The sequence below is a fragment of the Carcharhinus amblyrhynchos genome, chromosome 20, assembly GCF_965287045.1.
Source record: "Carcharhinus amblyrhynchos chromosome 20, sCarAmb.v2.hapA, whole genome shotgun sequence".
NCBI lineage: Eukaryota > Metazoa > Chordata > Chondrichthyes > Carcharhiniformes > Carcharhinidae > Carcharhinus > Carcharhinus amblyrhynchos.
This window is the reverse complement of record NC_137343.1, coordinates 27,358,679-27,382,124: the sequence shown is the minus strand read 5'-3', so window position 1 is coordinate 27,382,124 and position 23,446 is coordinate 27,358,679. Positions and strand designations below refer to the sequence as shown.

At 40.6% G+C, this 23,446-nt stretch overlaps 1 protein-coding gene across 3 annotated transcripts in view; it reads right to left on the bottom strand.

The window, feature by feature from the left end:
* Positions 1-1,699: 1,699 nt before the first annotated feature.
* Positions 1,700-23,446, bottom strand: part of setd1ba (SET domain containing 1B, histone lysine methyltransferase a) — a 161,815-nt gene continuing 140,068 nt past the window's right edge. For 2 of the 3 annotated variants that reach the window (XM_080208308.1, XM_080208307.1), the window contains one exon: positions 21,259-23,121. In XM_080208308.1, the coding sequence (XP_080064434.1) occupies positions 21,383-23,121 (1,739 nt within the window). In that variant the 3' untranslated portion in view covers positions 21,259-21,382. Of the gene's footprint in view, positions 4,075-4,800; positions 4,939-10,556; positions 10,677-14,262; positions 14,401-15,913; positions 16,081-21,258; positions 23,122-23,446 lie in introns of those variants that run through there. The other variant, XM_080208309.1, reaches the window with a different exon arrangement.

Here is a 23,446-nt window from a genome sequence, read left to right as displayed (position 1 = left end):
CTGCGAAAGACCCAGTTCATGGCCTTGATGGGGGCAGAGATTGACATTGATATCTGATAGATCCAAGGGTTTTCGTTATCACAGTTGTGAGCTGGGTGCATGTGGGTGGAAAACTCAGGTATGTAGCAGAAGGAAAACTTGAGGTTAAAGGTTGATGGGCAAAAGGAAAGGATGGGGAAGAAAACACTATTGCCAGCTAGCTATGCTTTCAGATCAGCTACATTGCAATGTTGAGTCAGAAAACTGCAAATTCATGGCTGGATTTAGGCTGAAGTGCTGTCTTTCAAATAAAATGTATACCAAGGACTGTCCATATGGACGTAAAAAGTCTCATGGCGATATTCAAAGAGCAGAGAAGATTTCCCAGTGTTCTGGCCAACATGTATCCTTCAATCAACACCACCAAAAATACAAATAAACTGGTCATAATTGTAGTTCATGTGAGTTTCCTGTGGACATGTTCATTATTTGCATATAGCAATGTATTGGTTGAGAGACATTTTTCATAGAATCATGGAATGTTCACAGCACAGAAAGAGGCCAACTGGCCCATCATGTCTGTGCCACTTTTGGCTGTCCCAGGGATATGAACATCAATATATAAACACAAGTTTGTTTTTGTCATGACGTAAATCAAAACTGTAGATAAGGAAACAGCAGTGGTTGGAAAATGTATCTCTTTCTAAATAAATTCCATCTGCTTTCTAACAGAAAAAAGTAACGCACAGAGGAAATCTCCCAGCAATGCAACTACATGGCATGTAACAAAGTAGAATGGGAAGATGATGATAGCAAGAGCACGGGTGTTCAATCTAACCTTCATGAGTGGAATATTACTGAATAATTGAAATTTGGTGTTTTGGCATCCACTGGTGAAATTTGAACAGGCTTTTCTTACTTCTCCTAAGATAAGCTCCTACCACGTTAATTCCAAAATTCACAAACTCCCAAGTTTCTCTGCCTGGGCCTGTGGTGCATCAGCTAAAGCATCAAAATAATCTTTGTAATATCTTGAAATTTCTTATTTGACATCATAGAATTCCTACAGTGCAGAAATAGGCCAATTGGCCCATTGCACCTGCATTGACAACAATCCCACCTAGGCCCTTTCCCTGTAACATTATGTATTTATCCTGCTGAACCCCCTGACACCAAGGGGCAATTGAGCATGACCAATCCATCTAACCCGCACATCTCTGGAGCATGGGAGAAAACCGGAGCACCCAGAGGAAACCCACGCAGACACAGGGAGAAAGTACTAAACTCCACACAGTGACCCAAGATTGGAATCGAACCTGGGTCCCTGGCACTGTGAGGCAGCAGTGCTAACCATTGTGCCACCGTGCTGTCCATCCTGAAATCCTATAAAAGATGCAAATATTCCTCGATTTTCCCAGTTATTTATCTTCCTCAGCTTATGTTGGTGTTTTACTTAAATGAATAATGTTGATAAATTTTCAGCCAATTAAATCTGCAATATAGTATGAAACAGTTTCTTCTAACTGTAGCAGAGATGGAGAAGCTTCTCTTCTTTGATATGCAAAGGATACAGCAAACAGCTCAAGTGTTTAATCTGGTAATTAAAATGAATCACTTTACCAGAGCCCAGGGGAATGCAACAAACATATGTGCAAATCCTGAAGTACAGAAAATGACTTTTTCAGAATAAATGACACATCCAGTTTATCTGTAAGAAAAGGTCAGTATATTTATGGATTGCTTTATAAAAGGTACTATCATACATTGTTACATAGTAATGAATTCACAAAAATATGAAGAAATATTTACAAGTAAAACACAACCACGGAACAGTTTCACTTTCATCAAAATGAGACACTTAACACCAGTTTCTATTTGCACAAAACAAAAACACTCAAATTCATTTGATTCCATCTGGAAATTTGCAAGCACAAAATAATTCCTACATCACCAAAACAGAAACTGTAATGAAACAAAAACCCTAGAGCTAACAGGTGTATTTCTTGTTCTTTCAAACCTTTTCACACCTTGACCCCTCTGAAATTCACTGGGTCCCCCACACCCCACTTTCTTGGAGAAAAAAAACCCCAAACACTTTCAGGTTTAACCCTTTCACGCACCTCTTCCTAGTTGCAACCAGTCACAGGACAAGTTTGTTCCCAGCAAAGTGATGAAGGAATTGTATTCGGTCAAGTGTTAAAGACTGATAAAAGTGACAAGATAGCTACAGAAACATCATAGGTTTATGAATAAATATATTTTTGAGTAATGATTTCCATGAGAAATTATAATTTATTTGTGCCAGAATGATTAAATACAGTGATGATCAGAGAGCTACTGTACATACATTGGTTTACGAGGATATAAATGTCCAGGGAACAATCAAATTAAATCTGGTAACCTGGTATCTATGAGTGAAAGGGTTAAAATAACAGCACCTGTACAATATTAGGAAAAAACAAGCAAAATGAGCTGATTTTAAAATAATAACCCTTTATTAGGTACCGAGTGTCCCTTACAGTGTTTTTGAGAAAAAAATTACAGTGGATATTAAGGAGGAACTAAAAACTTTGATATCCAGTTTATGCTTGGCTAACACACATATAAGGGATGCCTTTTTTTCTCTAATTTCTGTACACTCCTTCCTTCCTCCAAATAAATACAATTTGCACAGCAGTATCAGAGATGAAAAAATCTGACCTTTTAACATTTTCACTGTATTCCTTAATGCTTCCAATAAATCTAGGTAATTGATAGAGGTAATATTTATACAGAATTTACATGATACAAAGCTTGACACAAGCTGAAAAAATTGCTACCAGCTCATTGTTAAACATTTTCTTTTTAATTTGCCTCCTCTAGTCAGAGTTGTATTTCAACAACCCAAATTACAATATTCACTTTCTTAATAAATTATTTACAAGCTTTTGAAGTACAAAGGAACCAGCAAAATTCTTTTTTTTATTTGAAAGGATATGTTTCTACAAGAAACAATGTTCAGAGAGGAGAAACCTGGGTGCGCTATGTACAAGATGAAAATTGAGCTCAAAAAACTTTTTTTTTTAAATGTTTACATGTTTGAAATGATCCCTGAAAACTTCACAAAAATTATAAATGAAATTTGTTGTGAAAATTCTGTCAGAGGTTAGAAAGTTTTTTTGTGTTTTTTTTCCTGTAGATAGAAATTATTTTGTACAATATAAACAACAGGAAGAGAGCTCTCTTGGCTAAGGATACCCACTAGAGCACAAAAAACCCTGGAATTTTATACAGAGAAGGTGATTACCAATAGTCACGTGCAAGTCTGTAAGCGAATAGTGCACAAAGCCTCCATGGGCCAAACCCTAGTGCATTAGCACAAAAATAAAAATTTGCTAAGCCAGCATATCTACAATTTGCAAAAAAATGTTAACATTAAAATATGTAAAAGGAAAATAAGGGGGATTAAAGCATTGAAAAAAAAAAGCACCAAACTCAGGCTAAATATACAGGATGCTACTGCTGAGGCCATAGATTCCCATCAATTACTTGAAGTACTTGCGTAGAAATGTCTTTTCAGCTGCAAACCATAAACCTTTTCAAGTATTCAATGGCCATTTCTTCGCATTTTCTCTTTTTAATGCAACGCATAAAAGAACTCAAAAGAAAAAGTAGCAGCATTCACTTAGGCGAAAGGAAGAGTGGGGACCCTGCTCCACTGCGTGGGACCTGGGAGGAAGAACTAGTACTGTACTAGTTTACTGTGACATGAAGTGGTAAACACCTTTCTTTCCAGAGGAAGAGCACCTGAATCCTAAATGCAGTCCCAACACTGATGTGCGTTTTAGCCTTAGGTTCAGCAGAAGTGCGAATTGTTGGTTTGGCAAGTGCAACCACATCTAGGTTACTGCTCTCAAATAGAGCATTTCAGATCAGACCCTTTCAATTGAGGGTTCCTCTACAGTGTTCTGCACCACACAGACATGGAATTTTCACATCTTCAATGGGGAATTTGTAGTCATACGTGATCTCCTCGTTCACATTTATCTGCTGTTTGGAGTAAATCACTATCTTCTTTTGCGACTCCACTGTGATAACTTTAGCATAGCAATTAGGCTGTTAATAGAGAAAAGGAATGCACAGTTAGGAAGGACAGTACAATGGTTTCGTCACCAAGTTTATGTCTAGGATTTCTTTCTCGGCCTAGGTTAGTGGTCGAAGACGCCTTCAGCTTTAGCGTGTATTTCTTTAGTCCCAATACTATTCTCTCAACATGAAGAAATCTTCCATGAACAATTTCCAAAAATCATTGCTGTGTTGAACATTCATGTCTAAAAGTCAATTCAGTTGACTCCTGATTTGTTGTGAAAGCCACTGGTTTAGTTAAAATTTAAACTTAAGCTCAGAGTTCAAGGAGTGTTGATGTTGTATGGCACCCAAGTAATTACAAGATTCTGGTTTCACAGAAAGTAAGTTCCAATTTAGTCTCAACAGCTTTGACCTGCAAATTGCATTTCTGTGGATTAGGGCAAGAAATGCAACTGCTTATGTTGCTTCTATTATAACAGCAATTGTAAATCTACTGTTATCTCAAGATAAGCCTGCATATGCTAACATTCACTGTAAAGTCAGCAAATCAAAATCTGGCAGAAACTGTCTTGTCTGCTGAGTATTTTCATGATTTTCTGTTTATATTTCAAAGTTTGGCAGAGTTAACTATTAGTAAATTAGTGATCATTTGAAGTTTCTAGTTTATAATATATAAACATTCAAGTCAAATCTGTTACATATTAAAAGTTGCAAGTTAAGACATCAACACTTTTGACAAATTTAAGTGCTTACATTGCAGCTATGGTTGATAAATCTGGCAAAATTGCCACACTTTGTGGCATCAATAATGGAATCGTGGTCCACCCTGAACATGTAGCTACTTCCAATTCCCTCATCTTCGTATCGCTTTTCTCGCATGTCTGCGATAACCTGAAGGGAAATAAAATCAGACACAAATTAAAGGAATTTCCCTAAAAACAGGGATACTGGGATATGAGGAAGAGGTGGGGAGGTGGATTTGAGACCAGGGAGAGATCAGCCATGATTGAATGGCAGAGCAAGCTCAAAGGGTTGAATTTGCCGACTTCTGCTCCTAATTCCTACATTCTAAATAACTCGCAAGACCAGTGAACGTAACTTTACAATTCTGATATACAAATAATCATCCATATCTACCATAGGTGAACCAATGAGACAGTCAGGGTCAGTGTGTGGTAAATCAGGTACACAGTTATCCATTGGGGTACTCATGATTAATGCTATATCATTCATGCAGCCATTCTTTCAAAGCATTTTAAGATCTTCTGCAGCATTTTTTGCAAATGTAAGAGTATGAGTTTTCCATAATGGTTACAGAATGACATACAATTCTCCTGGTTTGCTAACCAGAGACAACTGATACTTAGCAAATAAAGATGATAATAGTTTCCACTTAGGCTGTCTCCCTCTTTTTCAAAGCTACCATTATCACCCCCTCCTCAAAAAATTCACCATGGTCCCAATGTTTTTGCAAAGCACACGCCCCATCTCCAACCTCCCTTTGTCCAACAAACATGTTGATGTCTCATCACCCATCTTAATCATGAGTCCGAGGTTGAATCCCTCTATGCAGGTTTCCATCACTGCCATAGCACTAAAACAATCCTTATTAGAGTCACAAATGACCATGGCCACACTAAACCATCCCATTTCATCCTTGCCGACCTTTTGACCATCCCTACCATCCCTCCTTCAACCCCTCCCCAACATCATCCACTAGGTAGTTCTTTCCTTGTCTGCTTCCATTCCTATCTATGCAGTTGTACCGGGTAATCATCTGCAATGGCGCCTCTTCCTATTCCTGCTTTTTTAGCGCTTGTGTCCCCAGGGATCTATCCTCAGCCACTTCCCATTTCTTACCTACATGCGGCTTTGATGACCTTATCTGAAAACATGATGCTAGGTTCCACATGCATGCTGACATCATCTGTTTCTACCTCACCACTGCTTCTCCTGGCGCCCTCCACTGTCTCTGATTTTTCAGGCTGCTTGTTCAGTTTAAACTAATGGAACTGCTAGATCTCTTCCAAGTAAATATCAAGACTGAAAGCAGTGTCTTTGTTCCTGACCACTCACGCTATATTGCTTGCTGGCCACTGTCGGAGGCTCAGTGGACCATCCACCTTGGTGTCTTTGGTTTTTTTAAAAATTCATTCATGGAATGAGGGAGCTGCAGGCAAGGCCAACATTTGTTTCCCATCCCTAATTGTCCTTGAGAAAATAGTGGGTTAGCTGCCTGCTTGAACTGCTGCAGGCTATGTGGTATAGGTACACTCACGGTGCTGTTAGGGAGGGAGTTCTAAGATTTTAACAAGATTTTCCATGTCAGGATGGAGTGGGCTTGGAGAGAAACTTGCAGGTGGTGGTATTCTCATGGCGTCATGATGCCCATATCCATCGAAATGGTAAAGGTTGTTGGTTTGAAGGTGCTGCCAAAGAAGCCTTGAGAGTAACTCAGTGCATTGTGTATATGGTACATACCACTACCATACTGCCAACAGTGGAGGGAGTGAATGTTTAAGGTGGTGAATGGGTAGTTGCTTTGTCCTGAATGGTGTCAATCTTCTTGAGTGTTATTGGAGTTGCATTCATCCAGGCAATTTGAGAATATTCCATCACACTCCCTGACTTATATTTGATGGACAGAGTCAGGAGATAATTTACACACTGCAAAATTCACACAGTCTCCAATCTGCATTTGTGGCTGAAGTATTTATTTGGTGGGTTAAGTTTTTCACCAATGGTAAACTGCAAAATGTTAATGTTAGGGAATTCAGCAATGACAATTCCACTGAACATCAAGGAGGATAGTTAGATTCTCTCTTTTTTAATTAAATTTACGTGATGTGACCTTGCTGGCTAGGCCAGCATTTATCGCCTATCGCCTATCCCTAAATGCCCTTGTTGGAGAGAATCATTGCCTGGCACTGGAGTGACACAAATGTTGCTTGTAATGCATCAACCTGAGTCTGAATACTGTCCAGATCTCGATGTATGCAAACATGGACTACTTTGGGTATCTGAGAGAATTGTGAATGAATATAGTGCAAGCATATGCAAACATTCTGACTTCTGACCTTATGATGGAAGGAAGGTTTATGGTGAAACAGTTGAAGATAGCCAAGGGAGCGGCACAGTAGTTAGCACTGCTGCTTCACAATGCCAAGGTCCCAGCTTCAATTTCAACCTCAGGTCACTGTCTGTGTGGAGTTTGCATGTTCTCCCCATGTCTGTGTGGGTTTCCTCCGGATGTCCCGGTTTCCTCCAACAGTCTGAAAGATGTCTGGTTCGATGCATTGACCCAAACAGATACTGGAGTATGGCGACTAGGGGAATTTCACAGTAACTTCATTGTAATGTTAATGTAAGCCTTATTTGTGACTAAAAGGACCGAAATCACGCACCAACCTGCTCCTTGTGCACCATACACATAACCCATAATCACAATAAAAGGGCAGAACATAGAACACTACAGCACAAACAGGCCCTTCGGCCCACAAGTTGCGTCGATCACATCAATACCTACCAATCCATAGACCTATCTATAACCCCCAATCCCATTAAATCCCATATACTCATCCAGAAGTCTTTTAAAAGACCCCAGCGAGTTCGCCTCCACCACTACTGATGGCAGCCGATTCCATTCACTCACCACCCTCAGTGAAAAACTTACCCCTAACATCACCTCTGTACTTGCTTCCCTGCACCTTAAATCTGTGTCCTCTCGTAGTGACCATTTCAACCTGGGGAAATAGCCTCTGAGAATCCACCCTATCTATTCCTCTCAACATTTTATAAACCTCTATCAGGTCACCTCTCAACCTTCGTCTCTCCAGGGAGAAGAGTCCCAGCTCCCTCAACCTATGTTCATAAGGCATGCCTCCCAATCCAGGCAACATCCTTGTAAATCTCCTCTGCACCCTTTCAATAGCTTCTACGTCCTTCCTATAGTGAGGCGACCAGAACGGCGCACAGTACTCCAAGTGAGGCCTGACAAGGGACTTATAAAGTTGCAGCATTACCTCCCGACTCCTAAACTCAATCCCTCGATTAATGAAGGCCAGTACACCATACACCTTCTTGACCACATCCTCCACCTGCGAGGCCGATTTAAGAGTCCTGTGGCAGAAATTACAGGCAGTGGACCAATTCCCTTATCTTGGCAGCACCCTCTTCCAGGCAGTGACTATTGATGCAGAAGTTAACTGCAGAATAGCAAAGGCAAGTTCTGCTTTCGGTAGACTGCACCCCACTGTATGGGAACATCGAGGAATCAGCCCAGCAACAAAACTGAAGGTCTACAGCACCGCGGTACTCACTACCCTCCTGTATGTCTGTGAAACGTGGACCATGTATCGAAGGCATGCAAGACAGCTCAATCATTTTCACGTGACTTGTCTTTGCAGAATATTACGCATCCGATGGCAAGACAAAGTACCAGACACTGAAGTTCTCTGTAGAGCAAGGCTACCATCAGTGCACGCACTGCTGATGAGAGCGCTGACCTGGTGGGCAGGTCATGTCATCCGTATGGCAGATGAGCACATACCCAAGCAGCTCCTTTTTGGGGAACTCTCTGCTGGAAGATGCTCGCATGAAAGGCAGAAGAAACGTTACAAAGCCACACTCAAGGCCTCCCTGAAGTTGCTTGACATAGGCACGACCACCTGGGAAACACTGGCATAAAACCGCGCTACCTGGCACTGCCTCATCCACAAGGGCTGTCAAGCTTATGAAGCAAGGTGCGTTTCTGACGCACAACTTAAGCACGAGCTGCGCAAGGTCAGAGCCACCAGTGCAACAACTACAGCGTCTACACAAATCTATCCAATATGTGCCAGGACATTCCACGTCCAAATTGGCCTGATTGGTCATCTTTGGACACACCACATCCAGCCTTAAAATGACTAATGGTGTCAACATCTTCATCAACGAAAGACAAACAACACAACACACATTTGTGACAAGTAAATAAACTTTAACTTTAGGTTACAACACTCCCCTGAGAAACTCTTGCAGTGATGTCCTGATGACAAGATGATTGGCTTCCAACCACCACACCCATCTCCCTTTGTGTTCGGTACAACTCCATCCAATGGAGTGTCCCCCTTTCCTGATTGATTTAAATTTTGCCAGGGTTTCTTGATATCACCCTTGGTCAAATGCTAACTTGATGATGACAGCAATAATCTGCACCTTATCTCTTGAATTCAGCTCTTTTTTCCATGTGTGGATCAAGAACATAATGAGATCTGGAGCCAAGTTGTGCTGATGGAACCCAAACTGAGCATCAGTGAGCTGCTTGATAATACCGTCACTGACGCACTCCTGCCACTTGGCTGATGGTTGAAAGGAGACTGATGGGGCTGTATTGTCCTACATCTTGTTGACAGGCCAACCTGGTTAATTTTCCACATTGTTGGGTAGATACCAGTATTGTAGCTGTACTGGAACAGCTTTGAGAGGCACAGCTAGTTCTGAGGCATGTCCTCAGTAACAGCCGAGGTGTTGTCAGGGGCACTAGCCTTTGTTGTTTCCTATCTGACCCTGAGTTGAGCTTCTGACTATACATCAGCTCCACCATCAAGATCGTGTACTTCCACCTCCTCCACAATGTCGACATCTCCTCCCCATCTCAATGCTAGAACACTGATCCATGCCTTTGTTACATCTTGACTGGACTATTACATTGTTTTCCTCTCATCTTCCACCCTCCATGAACCTAAATTCATCCAGAACATTGCTATCCATATCCTAACGTACCAAGTCTTGTTCTATCACTCCTTTGCTCGCTGATCTACATTGGCTCTTGGTCTGACAACATCTCAGTTTTAAAATTCTCATCCTTGTTTGCAAAACTTTCCATGGCCTCATCCACCTCCATACTTCTTCCAGTCCTACTACCCTCCAACATCTCAGTGCTGGCTGGCACATATCCCAATTTTAATAGTTCCACCAGCTGCCTAAGCCCCAAGCTCATTAATTCCTCCTTATGCCTCTCCCTCTATACCTCTCTTCCCTCCTTTTTGACAATCCTTATCACCCACTTCTTTGGTCACTTGTTTTAATATTTCCTGATGTACCTTGATGTCAAATTTTGTGTTGATATTATTCCTGTGAAGCACCTTGCGATAGCCTATGTTAGATGTGTTATACATATGTAACTAACAGAGAAAATGCTGGAAAATCTCAGCAGGTCTGGCAGCATCTGTAAGGAGAGAAAAGAGCTGATACTTTGAGTTCAGACGACCCTTCGTTAAACCTCTGACAAAGGGTCATCTGGACTTGAAACATCAGCTCTTTTCTCTCCTTACAGATGCTGCCAGACCTGCTGAGATTTTTCAGCACTTTCTCTTTTGGTTTCAGATACCAGCATCTGCAGTGATTTGCATATGCAAGTTGTTGTGAACAGTCTCAAGCACGGCTAGAAGCATTCCTAGTGTTATAAGTTAGAGATCCAACCCAAACATTTGTATATCACTAAGGGTGAGAAACAAACTGGTCTTTACCTGTCTGATATTTTGTCCAACATACTCAATGACCATCTCATCTGCTGCAATGGGTTCCATTGCAAAAAGCCCCCATTCGTGGATATGACTCTTGGAGAATCTGAGCTTCTTCCTACGGAACTGTAAGTGACAAGTTGCAATGAGAATAGGTTTCTGAAAATAAAGCCTTTTGTGAGCGTCAGTGGTTAAAAATGGACATGCACAAAACATTGTCAAATTTTTTGCAATCCATGGCCAAGACTCTCTGATCTTGTTCACCACATTGCCCCAGCCGCCCCACCACCACTGCCAACAACAATGGAGCATTTGGTGCTCAGACAAAATTCCCTTCCCTGCAGTAGGACTGGATAATCCCAGCCGTGAGTGAGATCGGAGAATTCTGGCCCATATCTTATGTGTTTTAAAATTTGACCAGATTCACAAGTTATTGGTGAGATTTGATTTGGGACCAATAATGTTTTGTTTAAAGCAAAGTTTGAGATTCTAGACACTTGCTAGGAATATAGCCACAAGATTGCATCAGTTTTGAACAAACAAAAATAAATATTATTGTACAAGGTCCAAAAGATAAAACAATTTACAACATCTATCATAGACTCTTAACATTCAGGGTTAATATCAGGTTTATGTGAATTAACAGGCAAATTGTAGTCAAACACATCGCACTAGATACTAAATGTCAGATCCGACCAAGACAGAGTCTGTGGATTTCTCAATCCACACAGACATCAGTAAACATTGAATCAACAAATCTCAATGAAACTCACAGGGGATTCCTGTCTTCACCTTCAAAGGCATAACCTGGGAATGGTCTACAAAGTTGCTCCAATTCGGACAACCAACTTTGTGGGTTTCATTCCCGTCTGCCAAAATTCCATTTCCCCAGATTCCTAAATATGCACTCGAGCACCAACTCATAAGCATAACCTCAGCTCTTCGGCCCTGAGCACTTCTGCTGCAAGGGATATCTTTTCCCTGACAGCCCGCACTAAGGAATCACCAGCCTTCGACAGCCTTGATGGCTCATCAGGACTTCCCGAGTCCTCTTTGATTACCAGGCTTCTGCTGAGCTCTCTTCACCTAAAGTAGGCTAACTGCTGCTCTTTTCCTTCTCATTAACTTAATTAGGACCTCTTCATGTCTCAATCTCTTGTCTGAGACTCCCCTTTTAGGACGTTTGTTTTTCCCTCTCACTTTGCAATCTCCCCGTTCTCTGCCTGGAACACATGTTGTCAATGGTGCTCCACTTTAGGTCACACGACCCAGGTTTTCATAGCATTCTTCTTCATTTGTGGGCACATTTTGGTCCAAAGAACAAAAAGATGCCAGTGCTGACAGGTGCTGCCTGCTCCCAGCTCCCAGTTATGGGCAGGTGCAGTAGTGGATTTCTTTGCCCTAGCTTTCCTTACATAGGAATGTATCTTGACTCTTCCTAAACTATATTCTCTTTACAAGAAACCCATTGGTCTGTTACAGTTCTGCTTGCCCATCTTTGACTCTGCTTTATCTGGGCCGGATCCACATCCACCCCCATTGAAGTTGACTCTTCCTCGATTATTAATTATCAGTCTGGATTGCTCCTTGTCCTTTTCCATAGGTGGCCTAAACTGTATGATACTTTGATTGTTTATTTGTTTTCATGTAGCCTTAATGAGGCTTTTGGCATCGTTTCGCATCTTAGAATCATAGAATCCTGACAGTGCAGAAGGAGGTCATTCGGCCCATTGAGTCTGTACTGACTACAATCCCATGCAGGTCCTATTGCCATAACCCCACAAATTCACCCTGCTAATCCCCCTGACACTAGGGTCAATTTAGCATGGCCAATCAACTTAACTTTCTTCTCTGGTTTTCTTCAAGCTTTCTTCAATCTCATTATCCACCCACCCACCTGATTTTTCTTCTTCCTCTTTAATTTTTGCCCTCAATTTCTCTTTCCATTTCATCCAGACAAAACTGTTGGGTCTTTGTTTCCAATGTGTACAGTTGGCCACCTTTCTGTTTCTGACAGTACTTAGCAACGATTCAGATTCCTGAATCTTGATCGAATCCACTCATTTATCTTTCTATCCATCCAGGTGTTTCTGTCCAGCCCACTATCACAATCCCCTAAATGTTCCCTGACTGACACCTGATCCAATTGACTCACCTCATTCCCCAGAACAAGACCCAGCTGTGCCTCTTTGGATTGGAAACATATGGACGTAAAAAACACACTCTAGAAACTCTTCTGCCTTTACACTATTACTTTCCCAGTCAATTTGCAGATAATTAAAATTCCCCATTAAAAACAACTCTTGTTTTCATGAATGAATATTATAAAAACAAAAATAGACCAAAGAATGCATGTTTTGACTTTTTTTAAATTCATTTTCCTTTTGTGCCCCACAATCCATTTTTGGTTTCCAACTTAGGCTGCTGTCCAGACTCACCTGAGTATGGGTTTTGGAGAATAGGTGGATCCCAGATGTGATCCCCAGTTTGTGCTGAGTTGGCCAACCAGAGCCAGGGGAGGGGAAAGGGAGACTGCCCTCTTGGTTTAAAATGTGGAAAACAGCACATCAAACTCAGCTGTAATTTCCTGGCGTTAAATAGTCTGTTGACACTCACTACAGTGAGTCACACACTAAAGATGACCATTTGGGCAAATTACCAGGGAGAGTCCAGCACCCGTGAAACCATTGCCCAGCAAGAATAACAGAAGAATTTCAGGAAAAAAGAGAGAAAGATAGATGAAGATAATGAAAAAGAAATCAATGGACTAATTTTAATTGCTTCTAGTTACCCACAGTTTTCAGCAAGACATCCAAGTGGCTTAAATATATCAAAACAGGAATAAAACGAACAGAAAGATCATGGTCATTGCTGAAAAAGTCAGTAGTGTGATACAAAGGAAGATATTTCACTGCATTCAGTTCACCTCTACAAAGAACAAATTCAAGGTTGAGCTGGCAACTGGTGCAATGAAAATCTTAGATCATAGAATCCCCTACAGTACAGGAGGCTGCCATTTAGTCCATCGAGCCTCCACTGACAACAATCCCACCCAGGCCCCTATCTCCGTAGCCCCACATATTTACCCTGCTAATCCCCCTGACATTAAGGAGTAATTTAGCACAGCCAATCAACCTAACTCACACATCTTTGGACTATTGGAGGAAACTGGAGCACCCGAAGGAAACCCACGCAGACACAGGAAGAAAGTGTGAACTCCACAGACAGTTACCCATTGAACCTGGGTCTCTGGTGTTGTGAGGCAACAGTGCTAACCACAGTGCCATCATGCTGCCCTGTAAATGAACACATCCAGAGATAGAAATATGTTATACTTAGGGCCCTATTAAGGGGCTGCTTCGGAAAAGTAGCCGGCGTAATCAAGGACTCCTTGTACCCTGAGCATACTCTCTTCCACCTTCTTTCATCGGGAAAAAGATATAAAAGTCTGAGGACACATACCAACTGACTCAAAAATAGTTCTTCCCTGCTGGCATTAGACTTTTGAATAGACCTACCATATATTAAGTTGATCTTTCTCTACACCTTAGATGTGATTGTAACACTACATTCTGCACCCTCTCCTTTTCTTCTCCCCTATGTACTCTATGAACAGTATGTTTTGTCTGTATCCCAATATATGTGACAATAATAAAGTAAATCAAAAACTATACAAACTGCAGGCAAAAAGAATGGAACTGAGATCACAAACCTTCAGTTGATTAAATTTAAGGAGATCGCTGTCTGCTGGTAAGCCACCCATGAAAGATGACAGGAGTCTGCGCTGCTCTGACCGCCTCTCTGAGCCTGCTCGAGTGGAAGCATGTGGTTGGGCTGGAATACTCATTCCCTGTTTGAAGGAGAATGCATTATTATAATTGATGCTGCTTGAATCTGCACTGTCAAATATACTTTATTCCTGCACATCACATATGAAGAGTTTGTATAATTAGTTATTTGCCTCGTTCAATACTTTTGTGGTTGAGTATTATGCAAATTATACACTCTCATTGCCTCGTGGTATTGTGCTTTATCACAACCTGGCAAATAAGTTCAATTCTCCAAAAATACAACAGCAATCATGCTTAGGATCATTGTAAAGTTGCAGTGCTGTTTTTAAATCATGGAACCATCCAAATCATCGTCCTCTGCTCATCAGCTGTCACTTGCAGCTGCTACTTGATTGATGGTCTCCAGGTGATTCAACACTGCTCCATACTGTAGGACTGGAACCTTTGCACAGTTTAGCAAGAATAGGAATTCTCATGCACAGTCTGTGGCAGAATTCAATCCAGGTGGAACCCCACTGACTCCGTGAACCATCAGAGAATGAAAATAAGGAAATGCCAACATTAAATGGGGAGTGGGAAAAGAATGTCACTCAGAGTGAGCAACAGAGAATACCTAATAACTATCAAGTAATTTCATCACGGGAAATAAGAAAAATCCCCACAAATGTTTGTACAGTGTTCTGGGGTGGGGAGTAGGCAGGGTCTAGCTATTACATTTCATTCGGGGACACAAATCTTCATTCAGAAGGAAACCACACAAAAGTACCATCTTAATAACACAACTCACTTTTTGAGAGACTACTTGATAACATGGTTTACAAGGTTAATATGCATGTCACATAGGCCATCAGCGTCCTTCATTTACTTCAGTTAAATGGTTATATCTAATAAATAGCATAATGGTAAACTTATCACAGCATATTTGAGGTGGGGTTCTGAATCCGTTAATATAGCACATGGCCAGAATGACAGGACATTTTCTATGGTGTATTTGCATATTTTGTAAAATTATTGAAATATACTCTCAACAATATTCCATAGTGAATCAGAAGAGCTGTACAGTGCACTAATGATTACCCTTAAAAAGATACTGAAATTAACTAACTTTGCTGAATTGTAAATGTTAACAGCATAAAGCTAAAAATCGCTAAAACACAAAATGTTTATATGATCGCTGAACATGGACAGGTCTGGCCAAAACCAAGTCACGTGCAAACTTAATTTTCTCCTTTTGCACGTGTGTAACTTATCCAACTTCACAATAATTAAAAGCAGTTTCAGATTGCACATTCATTTACTCTCAATCACAATACAATAACACACACTTCAGCTTCAAACAACTTAGATCAGTTTGAATGCATCCAATCCCCCAGAACCAAACTAAAAGCAAAAATGATGGAAGATAACCATTTTTTGCAAATAAAATTATTAAATATTGTTGCACAGGTTCTACTGTGACTTCAGAATTCAACCTTGGACATGAGATATCAATTGCGTTTAGAGAAAAATGGTGGGAAATGTTATGGAACCAGAATCCCAATTCCAAACGTTCTTTCTGCTCAGTAATCTTACCTGTGTGTCAGCTGGTGGCTCATCAGCTAACGTTCCACTGATGTTGAGGTATTTCGCTTTGTCCTTCTTACTGATTTTGTAATAGCCTTCACTGCGGGCACAGCCAGTAACATGCTCTCTCATTCCATCTTCCTTTTTCTTTTTCTTAACAGTGGAACTATAGGTATGTGCAAGTTGTTAAGGAGAAACTCTGAAGTGTTCTCAGATACCCCAACACAGCAAGTGAAACTTTAGAACCAAAAGATTGCATTAAAAAGTGTGCTTTTCCCACAACCTTGCTTCAAGATAAAGGCAGAAGGCTAGATTTTATGTTTTCCGGCAGGCTGAGGGAGGTGGAATGGAAACCAATGCATCCAGTCACTCTCGCCTCCATCTTCTCCGTCCATCCAATCAAGCATCAGATGATCAATTAGTGGCCATTCGGCAGGAAGGAGGTTGACTACAAGTGCAAAGAAAGCTTGCTTCCCGGCCATTATTCCTTGCCCTTGCTTCCTTGCAGGGCCAGTTTCTCATTGCCCAGTTTTAGATGCCACAATATAGTCTGCTCTTGGTACTTTGAGTTAATATAAAAAATAGTGTTGAGTTTTTGTTGCAGCTACATTAACAGTGTAATATGGTTCAAATATAACATTTGTGGGTTCTAAGAATCAGCCTTCTGTAGACTGATCTACTGTCACAGCTAGAATTATAAAGGCTTTTATTCTCAGGATCAGTCTTCATTATATATTAAAAGTGCAAAACAAAATTCATTGAAAGACATATAGACACTGACACGGGCAGCAACCTAATTGAGAACATAAAATCCAACCCACAGAGTCATAAAACCATGAAGGCACCGAGGGAAGGCATTTGTCCCGTTGAGCCCAAGCTGGGTCTCTGTAGAACAATCCAGTCAATCACATTTCCCTGGCTCTATCCTTGTATCCCTGCAAGTTGTACCCCTCAGGTGCCTATTCAATTTCCTTATAGAGTCATAGAAGCATACAGTGCAGAAGGAGGCCATTTGGCCCATCTAGTCTTCACCAACCACAATCCCACCCAGACCTTATCCCCATAGCCCCATGCATTTACCCTAACTAGTCCCCCTGACTCTAAGGGGTGATTTAGCATGGCCAATCCACCTAACATACATATCTTTGGAATGTGGGAGGAAACTGGAGCACCCGGAGAAAATCCACATAGACGGGGAGAACATGCAAACTCCTCACAGACAGTCACCTGAGGCTGGAATTGAACCCGAGTCCCTGGTGCTATGTGGAGATGCCGGTGTTGGACTGGGGTAAACACAGTCAGAAGTCTCACAACACCAGGTTAAAGTCCAACAGGTTTATTTGGTAGACAAGCCACTAGCTTTCGGAGCGCTGCCCCTTCATCAGGTAAGTGGGAGTTCTGTTCACAAACAGGGCATATAAAGACACAAACTCAATTTACAAAAGAATGGTTGGAATGCAAGTCTTTACAGGTAACCCCCACGACTTGCCTAGGCTTGTAAAATCTCACAAACTGTCCTGGCTGGAGACAGTACACATCCCTTTAACCTGTGCTTAACCCTCTCTCCACTCACATTGTCTGCACCTTTAAGACTTGATTACTTGTAAAGACTCACATTCCAACCAATTTTCATTTTTATTAATTGTTAACTGGGGTTTTTTTTATTAGTGCAATGGGGAATAAATTCCAGTGCCTGTCCATTATTCTGTAGAAGTCATAAAGCATTATATTCCTTTCTCCTTTGAATCAAGTATCTTTCACCTAGCAGCAGGACATTAGGGGAAAAAATTATGACTTTTTCTGAAGATAGTGGCATATTTTTGAATTCCGACAATTTAATTTGAGATTTTCATAATAACTTCATTACTGTGTTAACGTAAGCCTACTTGTGACTAATAAATAAACTTTAATGGCACTAGAATCAGTGGATTGGATGTAGGGAGTTGGCATCAATGGAGCAGCAATGTGATGTGTAGTAGACCTGGGGATGAAATGTAGAGTTTGACTCATTGGTGGATGCCTAATAATTGCATTAAGAAGCAGAGAGGAGAGATAGGGGTCATGTCAGTTCCCTCTGACCGCACCAGATGTAGAAGGGCATCTCAGGGCATACTACATTGGTTTGTAACTTTTTAAAAGTTTTTTCAAGCATTAAATTTAGTGTTTACTGATTGGTTCCTGTATTTCTGCTATATTTATTGTTTGTCTCTTTTGTTTGTTTGTCTCTCTCTGTAATTGGAGTGTGTACATTTTCTACTAACAAAGTAACACAGATGTTTTCTGTTTGGTTCCAAAATTATTTTACAACACACTAATTTGGTTAGGGAGTTGGCTTTGAAAACACTGAGATGGATTTTCAGAGTGTAGGATAATTTTGAGGGATTCCAGTATCTAGGAGCACTGGCATTTGGTTCTGGTGGAAGTGGAGAGGGAATTTTCTGAAATATTGCTGTAGTTTCTGAGTTTGGGGGAAACTGGGAATGTGAACACGGTGGCAGTCCTGGGACCTTGAGAACAGGGAATGGAATTCTAGAGAGAGAAATCTCGAGGTAAAGGAGGGTTGAGGGCCAAAGAAAAGTAGTAACTGGGGAATCCAGTCTGGCAGAATTAGAATTGCTAACATGTGGCCTAGAGAGACAGAATGCGCTTTCACTACTGCCCCTGGCCTCCCCAGTTTAGTAGCCTTGAGAAGACAGCAGTCCAGGAGTATAGGAACCAAACATTCATGGGTCCATTTCACTCCATGAGGGCCCAAACCCTTGCTGCCTTCTGGACCATCACCCTTCACCTGATCCATGTACAGCCTGCTATATGCCACGGGGCATATTTCCCCAACCATTGTAACCCCCTCATCTCCCCACTACCATCACTCTTCTTATGGTCAGCCTAAAAGTTCTTACTTTAAAATAATGTTATGCAATACATTAGCCAATTGTCAGATGAGGCCAATTGGAAATATTGCTGTAACTAATCGCATTCTTCATTAGTGTACAAAAAAATGACTGAAGGACACCATTGTTGGGGCATGTGATCGCAACACAATTGCATGGTGTATGGTAGAGATTATTGATGAACTGGTACGACGATATATGACTGTGTGCATGATTTTTTTCCACTAAAATGAGTGTGTGCGCCTGCAGCTATATCACCTTAGCCAAACCTGTGGCTAGTCAGCAACATCCATTTGATAACGATGGATTAAATCACTTTAATAAAAGTTGTGTTTCTTAAAGATGATAAATAATTTATCTTTGGGTGCACTAATGTACTCTATAAAACATACATTTCTATAAATAAGTTGTGAGTTGTGAATTATGTATCAAGTTTGTCATTTATACATAGATTCCCTGCAGAAGCAGGCCATTTGACCCATTGAGTCTGTACCGATCACAATCTCACCCAAGCCCTATCCCCATAACCCCACACATTTACCCTGCTAGACCCCTGACACTAAGGGGTAATCTTTGGACTGTAGAAGGAGACCAAAGCACCTGGAGGAAACCCATGCAGACACAGGGAGAATGTGCAAACTCCACAGACAATCACCCTAGATCAGAATTGAACCCGGGTCCCTGGCGCTGTGCGACAGCAGTGTTAACCACTGTGCCACCCACAGTTTCCGTTTTTGAAGAAATCATTAAGCTTAAGAGATTTTTTTAAAACTAAAATTTCAAATGTTAAAAAGACAGTGACCAAAAAAATTCCTTTTTTTCATGAACAATCTCTGTCTTTAACTAAAAAAAAGGCCCCCCAATCATGGGTGTTTTATGTCTTTGAGCAGTCCATGATAGAAAAACTTTTTAATGTCAGATTAGTTCAATATAAAGGTTTAAGGATTTTATCTCCAGTTTCTTTCCAAGTTTTTTGCAAAAAGAAAATAAATCCTTAAATCTTTATGAAAAATGGACTCCTAGTCATGAAGATGCACAGATTGCATGTTGGGAAATTCAGTAAGTTCATATGTTCAAGGTGCAGCCTGAATGATTGTTGAGATAAAACTTTGTAATCATGGTCCATAACATTTGTACAGTCTGAGGCCTTCAAGTAAAAATATTGGTAAAGGTATTTTTAAAAAAAAGTACATTTAACAATGTGCTGTGAAATATTTATGTTTTTGATTTACTTAGCTTCATTTAAAACCTTATTTTGAGCATCAGAAATTTCAATTACTAGTTGGGGCAGTGTAGCGGGGGGGATGTTAATTGTTGTTCAAGAAGCATTTAAGTGACTCAACTGATTCATTGACAAGCCATGATGGTTACAGGTGGATGTATTGGGAAAGGCTTTTGCCATTTTAAACATTGATTTTGGCAGTTAAGTGCTGACTCGGAAGGCCTGACTCAAAATTGTGATACAAGGAGGAATATTTGTTAACAAAGAACATCTCATAATATATCTTCACAACATACAGATGGATAGATACAAGGATCTGGCAGGGAAGCCCATATGTCTGTTAAACCCAGTAGATTGTAATGCAAAGGCTGCTTTCAGGACTTTATAAAAATAAATAGAAACATAGCTTTAAATGGTATATGCAATTTTGTAAGGTACTTATAGACTACTGTAAGTGTACAGTCGACTCAGGTTATACACCATGGCAATAATTGCTTACATCTAATTTTAAAGCTCTTTAAATCTGCTATTAAAAATGCATTAAAGATTTAACATCATGCAGCATTAAATATTGTCAAAACAGCCAAAGGAAGGGATTATTAATGAAGACTGGTGAATTGCAAAACTGCAAATTAGAAACAAAGAAAAGCAAGTCAAGCAGTATCTGTAGAGTGAACAAACAAGTTGTTTAGTTTGAAATGGAATAAGAATCTCAGAGATGATTTACTCTGGTACACATGATGAATGCAAAAGAATATACAATGTTTAAATGTTTATCAAATTGATGCACCCCTTTTCAATTTCACTTATTTTGTCTCTTCTGGTCAATATTAAGTCTGTCTGATTTTTTTACTTCCATTGTTAGCTCAGAGAAATTGAGTCTAACAATGGAGTGTCCTATATAGCAGCCATCTCTGTATAGACCAGAGATTGAATTTGGAAGTATTTTGGTAATGGATGACTCAGTTGCACATCAGAAAGTGCAGTTTTCAAATCAGCTACAGGGGGTTGGATTAACATTTTTCTTTAAAGTTTATATGTACAAACTGAATTTCTCCCACTTGCTCAATGTTATACATGCATAAATGTATGGCTTCAAGTGTGTGTTCATATGTGAAAGAATCGGAAAGTAAATATTCAATATGGGATACTGCGCATATGAATAACTAAGTTTCTCTTATTCTTTTCTAACTGAAAAATCAGAAGAGCAAGAATCATAATGTCCAATTGTTTTCCATTAATTAACTCTTCCATTTATGAGCAGCACCAAGAAATTTAGGAGTGAGAAATAATTGACGATGAACTGTACTGTACTATAAAGTTCTCTTCCTTCAAAAGACTAGTGACCATGCTAAAGAAAAATCATCACAGATGCCAGATATGAGTATCATAATTTGAAAGGATATGAGGATGGTGGACCCAAAGTGTATCATTCAGACAGTCCATGCAATTATCCTGCAGCAGCATTCTGTCATAGGTGATCTTCATAAATTTAATATCTTCCTCGTCCATTCCTTCATTCCAGATATCATACAAAATGGTCATCTCTTCAAATTCAGAGCGAGGTTTAAATAGTGACCGAGGTGAAGATTCAGATGATAGAATATCATCATACCAAGCATCATCATGCTTTTTCCTGTGCCTTCGTGTCCATCGTTCTCGAAATTTAGCCTTTTCTTGTTTATCTTCTTCATCATCTTCATATTCTTCATCTTCATCCTCCTCATCTTCAATTTTGATCTTCATTTGCAGTTCTTTCAAAGCCAACCTATCAGATTCTTTTAGTTGTTTTTTGCTTTTATAGTCCCAAAATGTGTCAGTGTTAACCTTGATACTTTCCTCTGAAGAAGACTTAATCTTCTGTAAGTAGACATCTTCCCGAAAGTCTAATGTAACAGCTGCTGGGTCTTTCACACCAAACTGATCATCACTCCACTGACTACGGAGGTCTTTAATATCAGCTTGAACTATGCTGGCCTGCAGAGGAGGTTGTAGCTTACTGGCAACTTTAACCTTTGGTTCCTCTTTCAACTGGGAATCAAAAGTGGGAACTGGTGGTTCAGACGCTTGCTTTTCCTTTGCATAGCTGATCTTGTGATGTGGGATCTTTTGGTTTGGAACACTGCTGAGAGGTAAAGGTGTTACTGGTTCTGACAAGATTAATGCTGTTTCAATTTCTGGTTTCTTTTCCAATTTCTCTCTGTCATTTGGCACAGTTATAGTGGTGGGCTTTATTGATGGACTCGAGGCAGAACTGGGCAACAGACCAAGTTCCATTGGAAAGTTAGGAGGAGTAATGAATGCGACAGGGAGAGGAAGGGAAGGTGGTAGCAAACTATTCACATTTGGTAATGGGGAAGGACTAGAAGACATGAGATTTTCTTTTTCTCCATCCAGTGATGGCTTTTTAGATGGCAATAATGGAGATGCGGCAGTGCTTGCTTCAGGGAAAGCTGCAGCAAAGTTAAAATCTCTGCCTGGAGTGCGAGGAACTCCAGAATTTACTCCAGGTGACTGAGATGGATATGTAAATGGACTGCCAGGAACATGAGGCGAGCTCAGAGTCAAGCTGTTCCCTGTTAGTGGTCCTTCGCTTCCTGGTGTCGGTGGAATTGTCTCTGTGCTCAGGGAAGGTGTTAATGTTTTTGCAGAATCAGCCACAAAATCACGGCCAGGAGTTCTTGGAGGACCATCTTCAGACGCTGTTTTCACCAAAGTTGGATGTTCTGGTACAGGTGATCTAATGACAACAGGCATCTCCTGTCTGCCTGGTGTTGGAGGAATTGCTGGTATGGACACAGTTGGTTTTACAAGGGATGATACAGAAGCGTCAGAATCAGAATGGATCAAGATTTCTCTGCCAGGTGTGCGTGGAAGACCGTCATCCTCATCTGCTGATGGCGACGTGAACTTAATTTTATTACGCATTTCTGAGTCACTGTCATCAGACTTGTTCAGGACACTGCCTTTAATAACTGATAGCACAGCCAAGGCTCCTGTTGGCGTGGGCGGCCGGTGAGTTCCAACATCCTCAGCTATTTCTACCTTTTGAGACTCAGGAATTTCAGGTTCCAACTGAATGCTTGGCTCAGGCTCCTCCACTGCTGAAAAGATCAATGGAAGACTCAAATAAAAAAAAACCTCAACAGCAACAACAATTAAACTGCCTACAGATTTAAACTGCCAAAAAATTTATCCATCTTTATCTCGTTTCCTCCTTTCATTAAAGTCACACTTGTGCCAGCTATCTGAAAGCAAACACATTTCTCTCATTCTCTTGCCCTTTTCCCCCACGGCCATGCAATTTTTTTTCTCCTTCTGAAGTAGCAATCCAGTTCCCTTTTGAAACGTACAACTGAATCTGCTTCCACTGCCCTTTCAGGCAACTCATTCTGGATCAGAAAACCTCATTTAGTCCCTGGCTTTTTT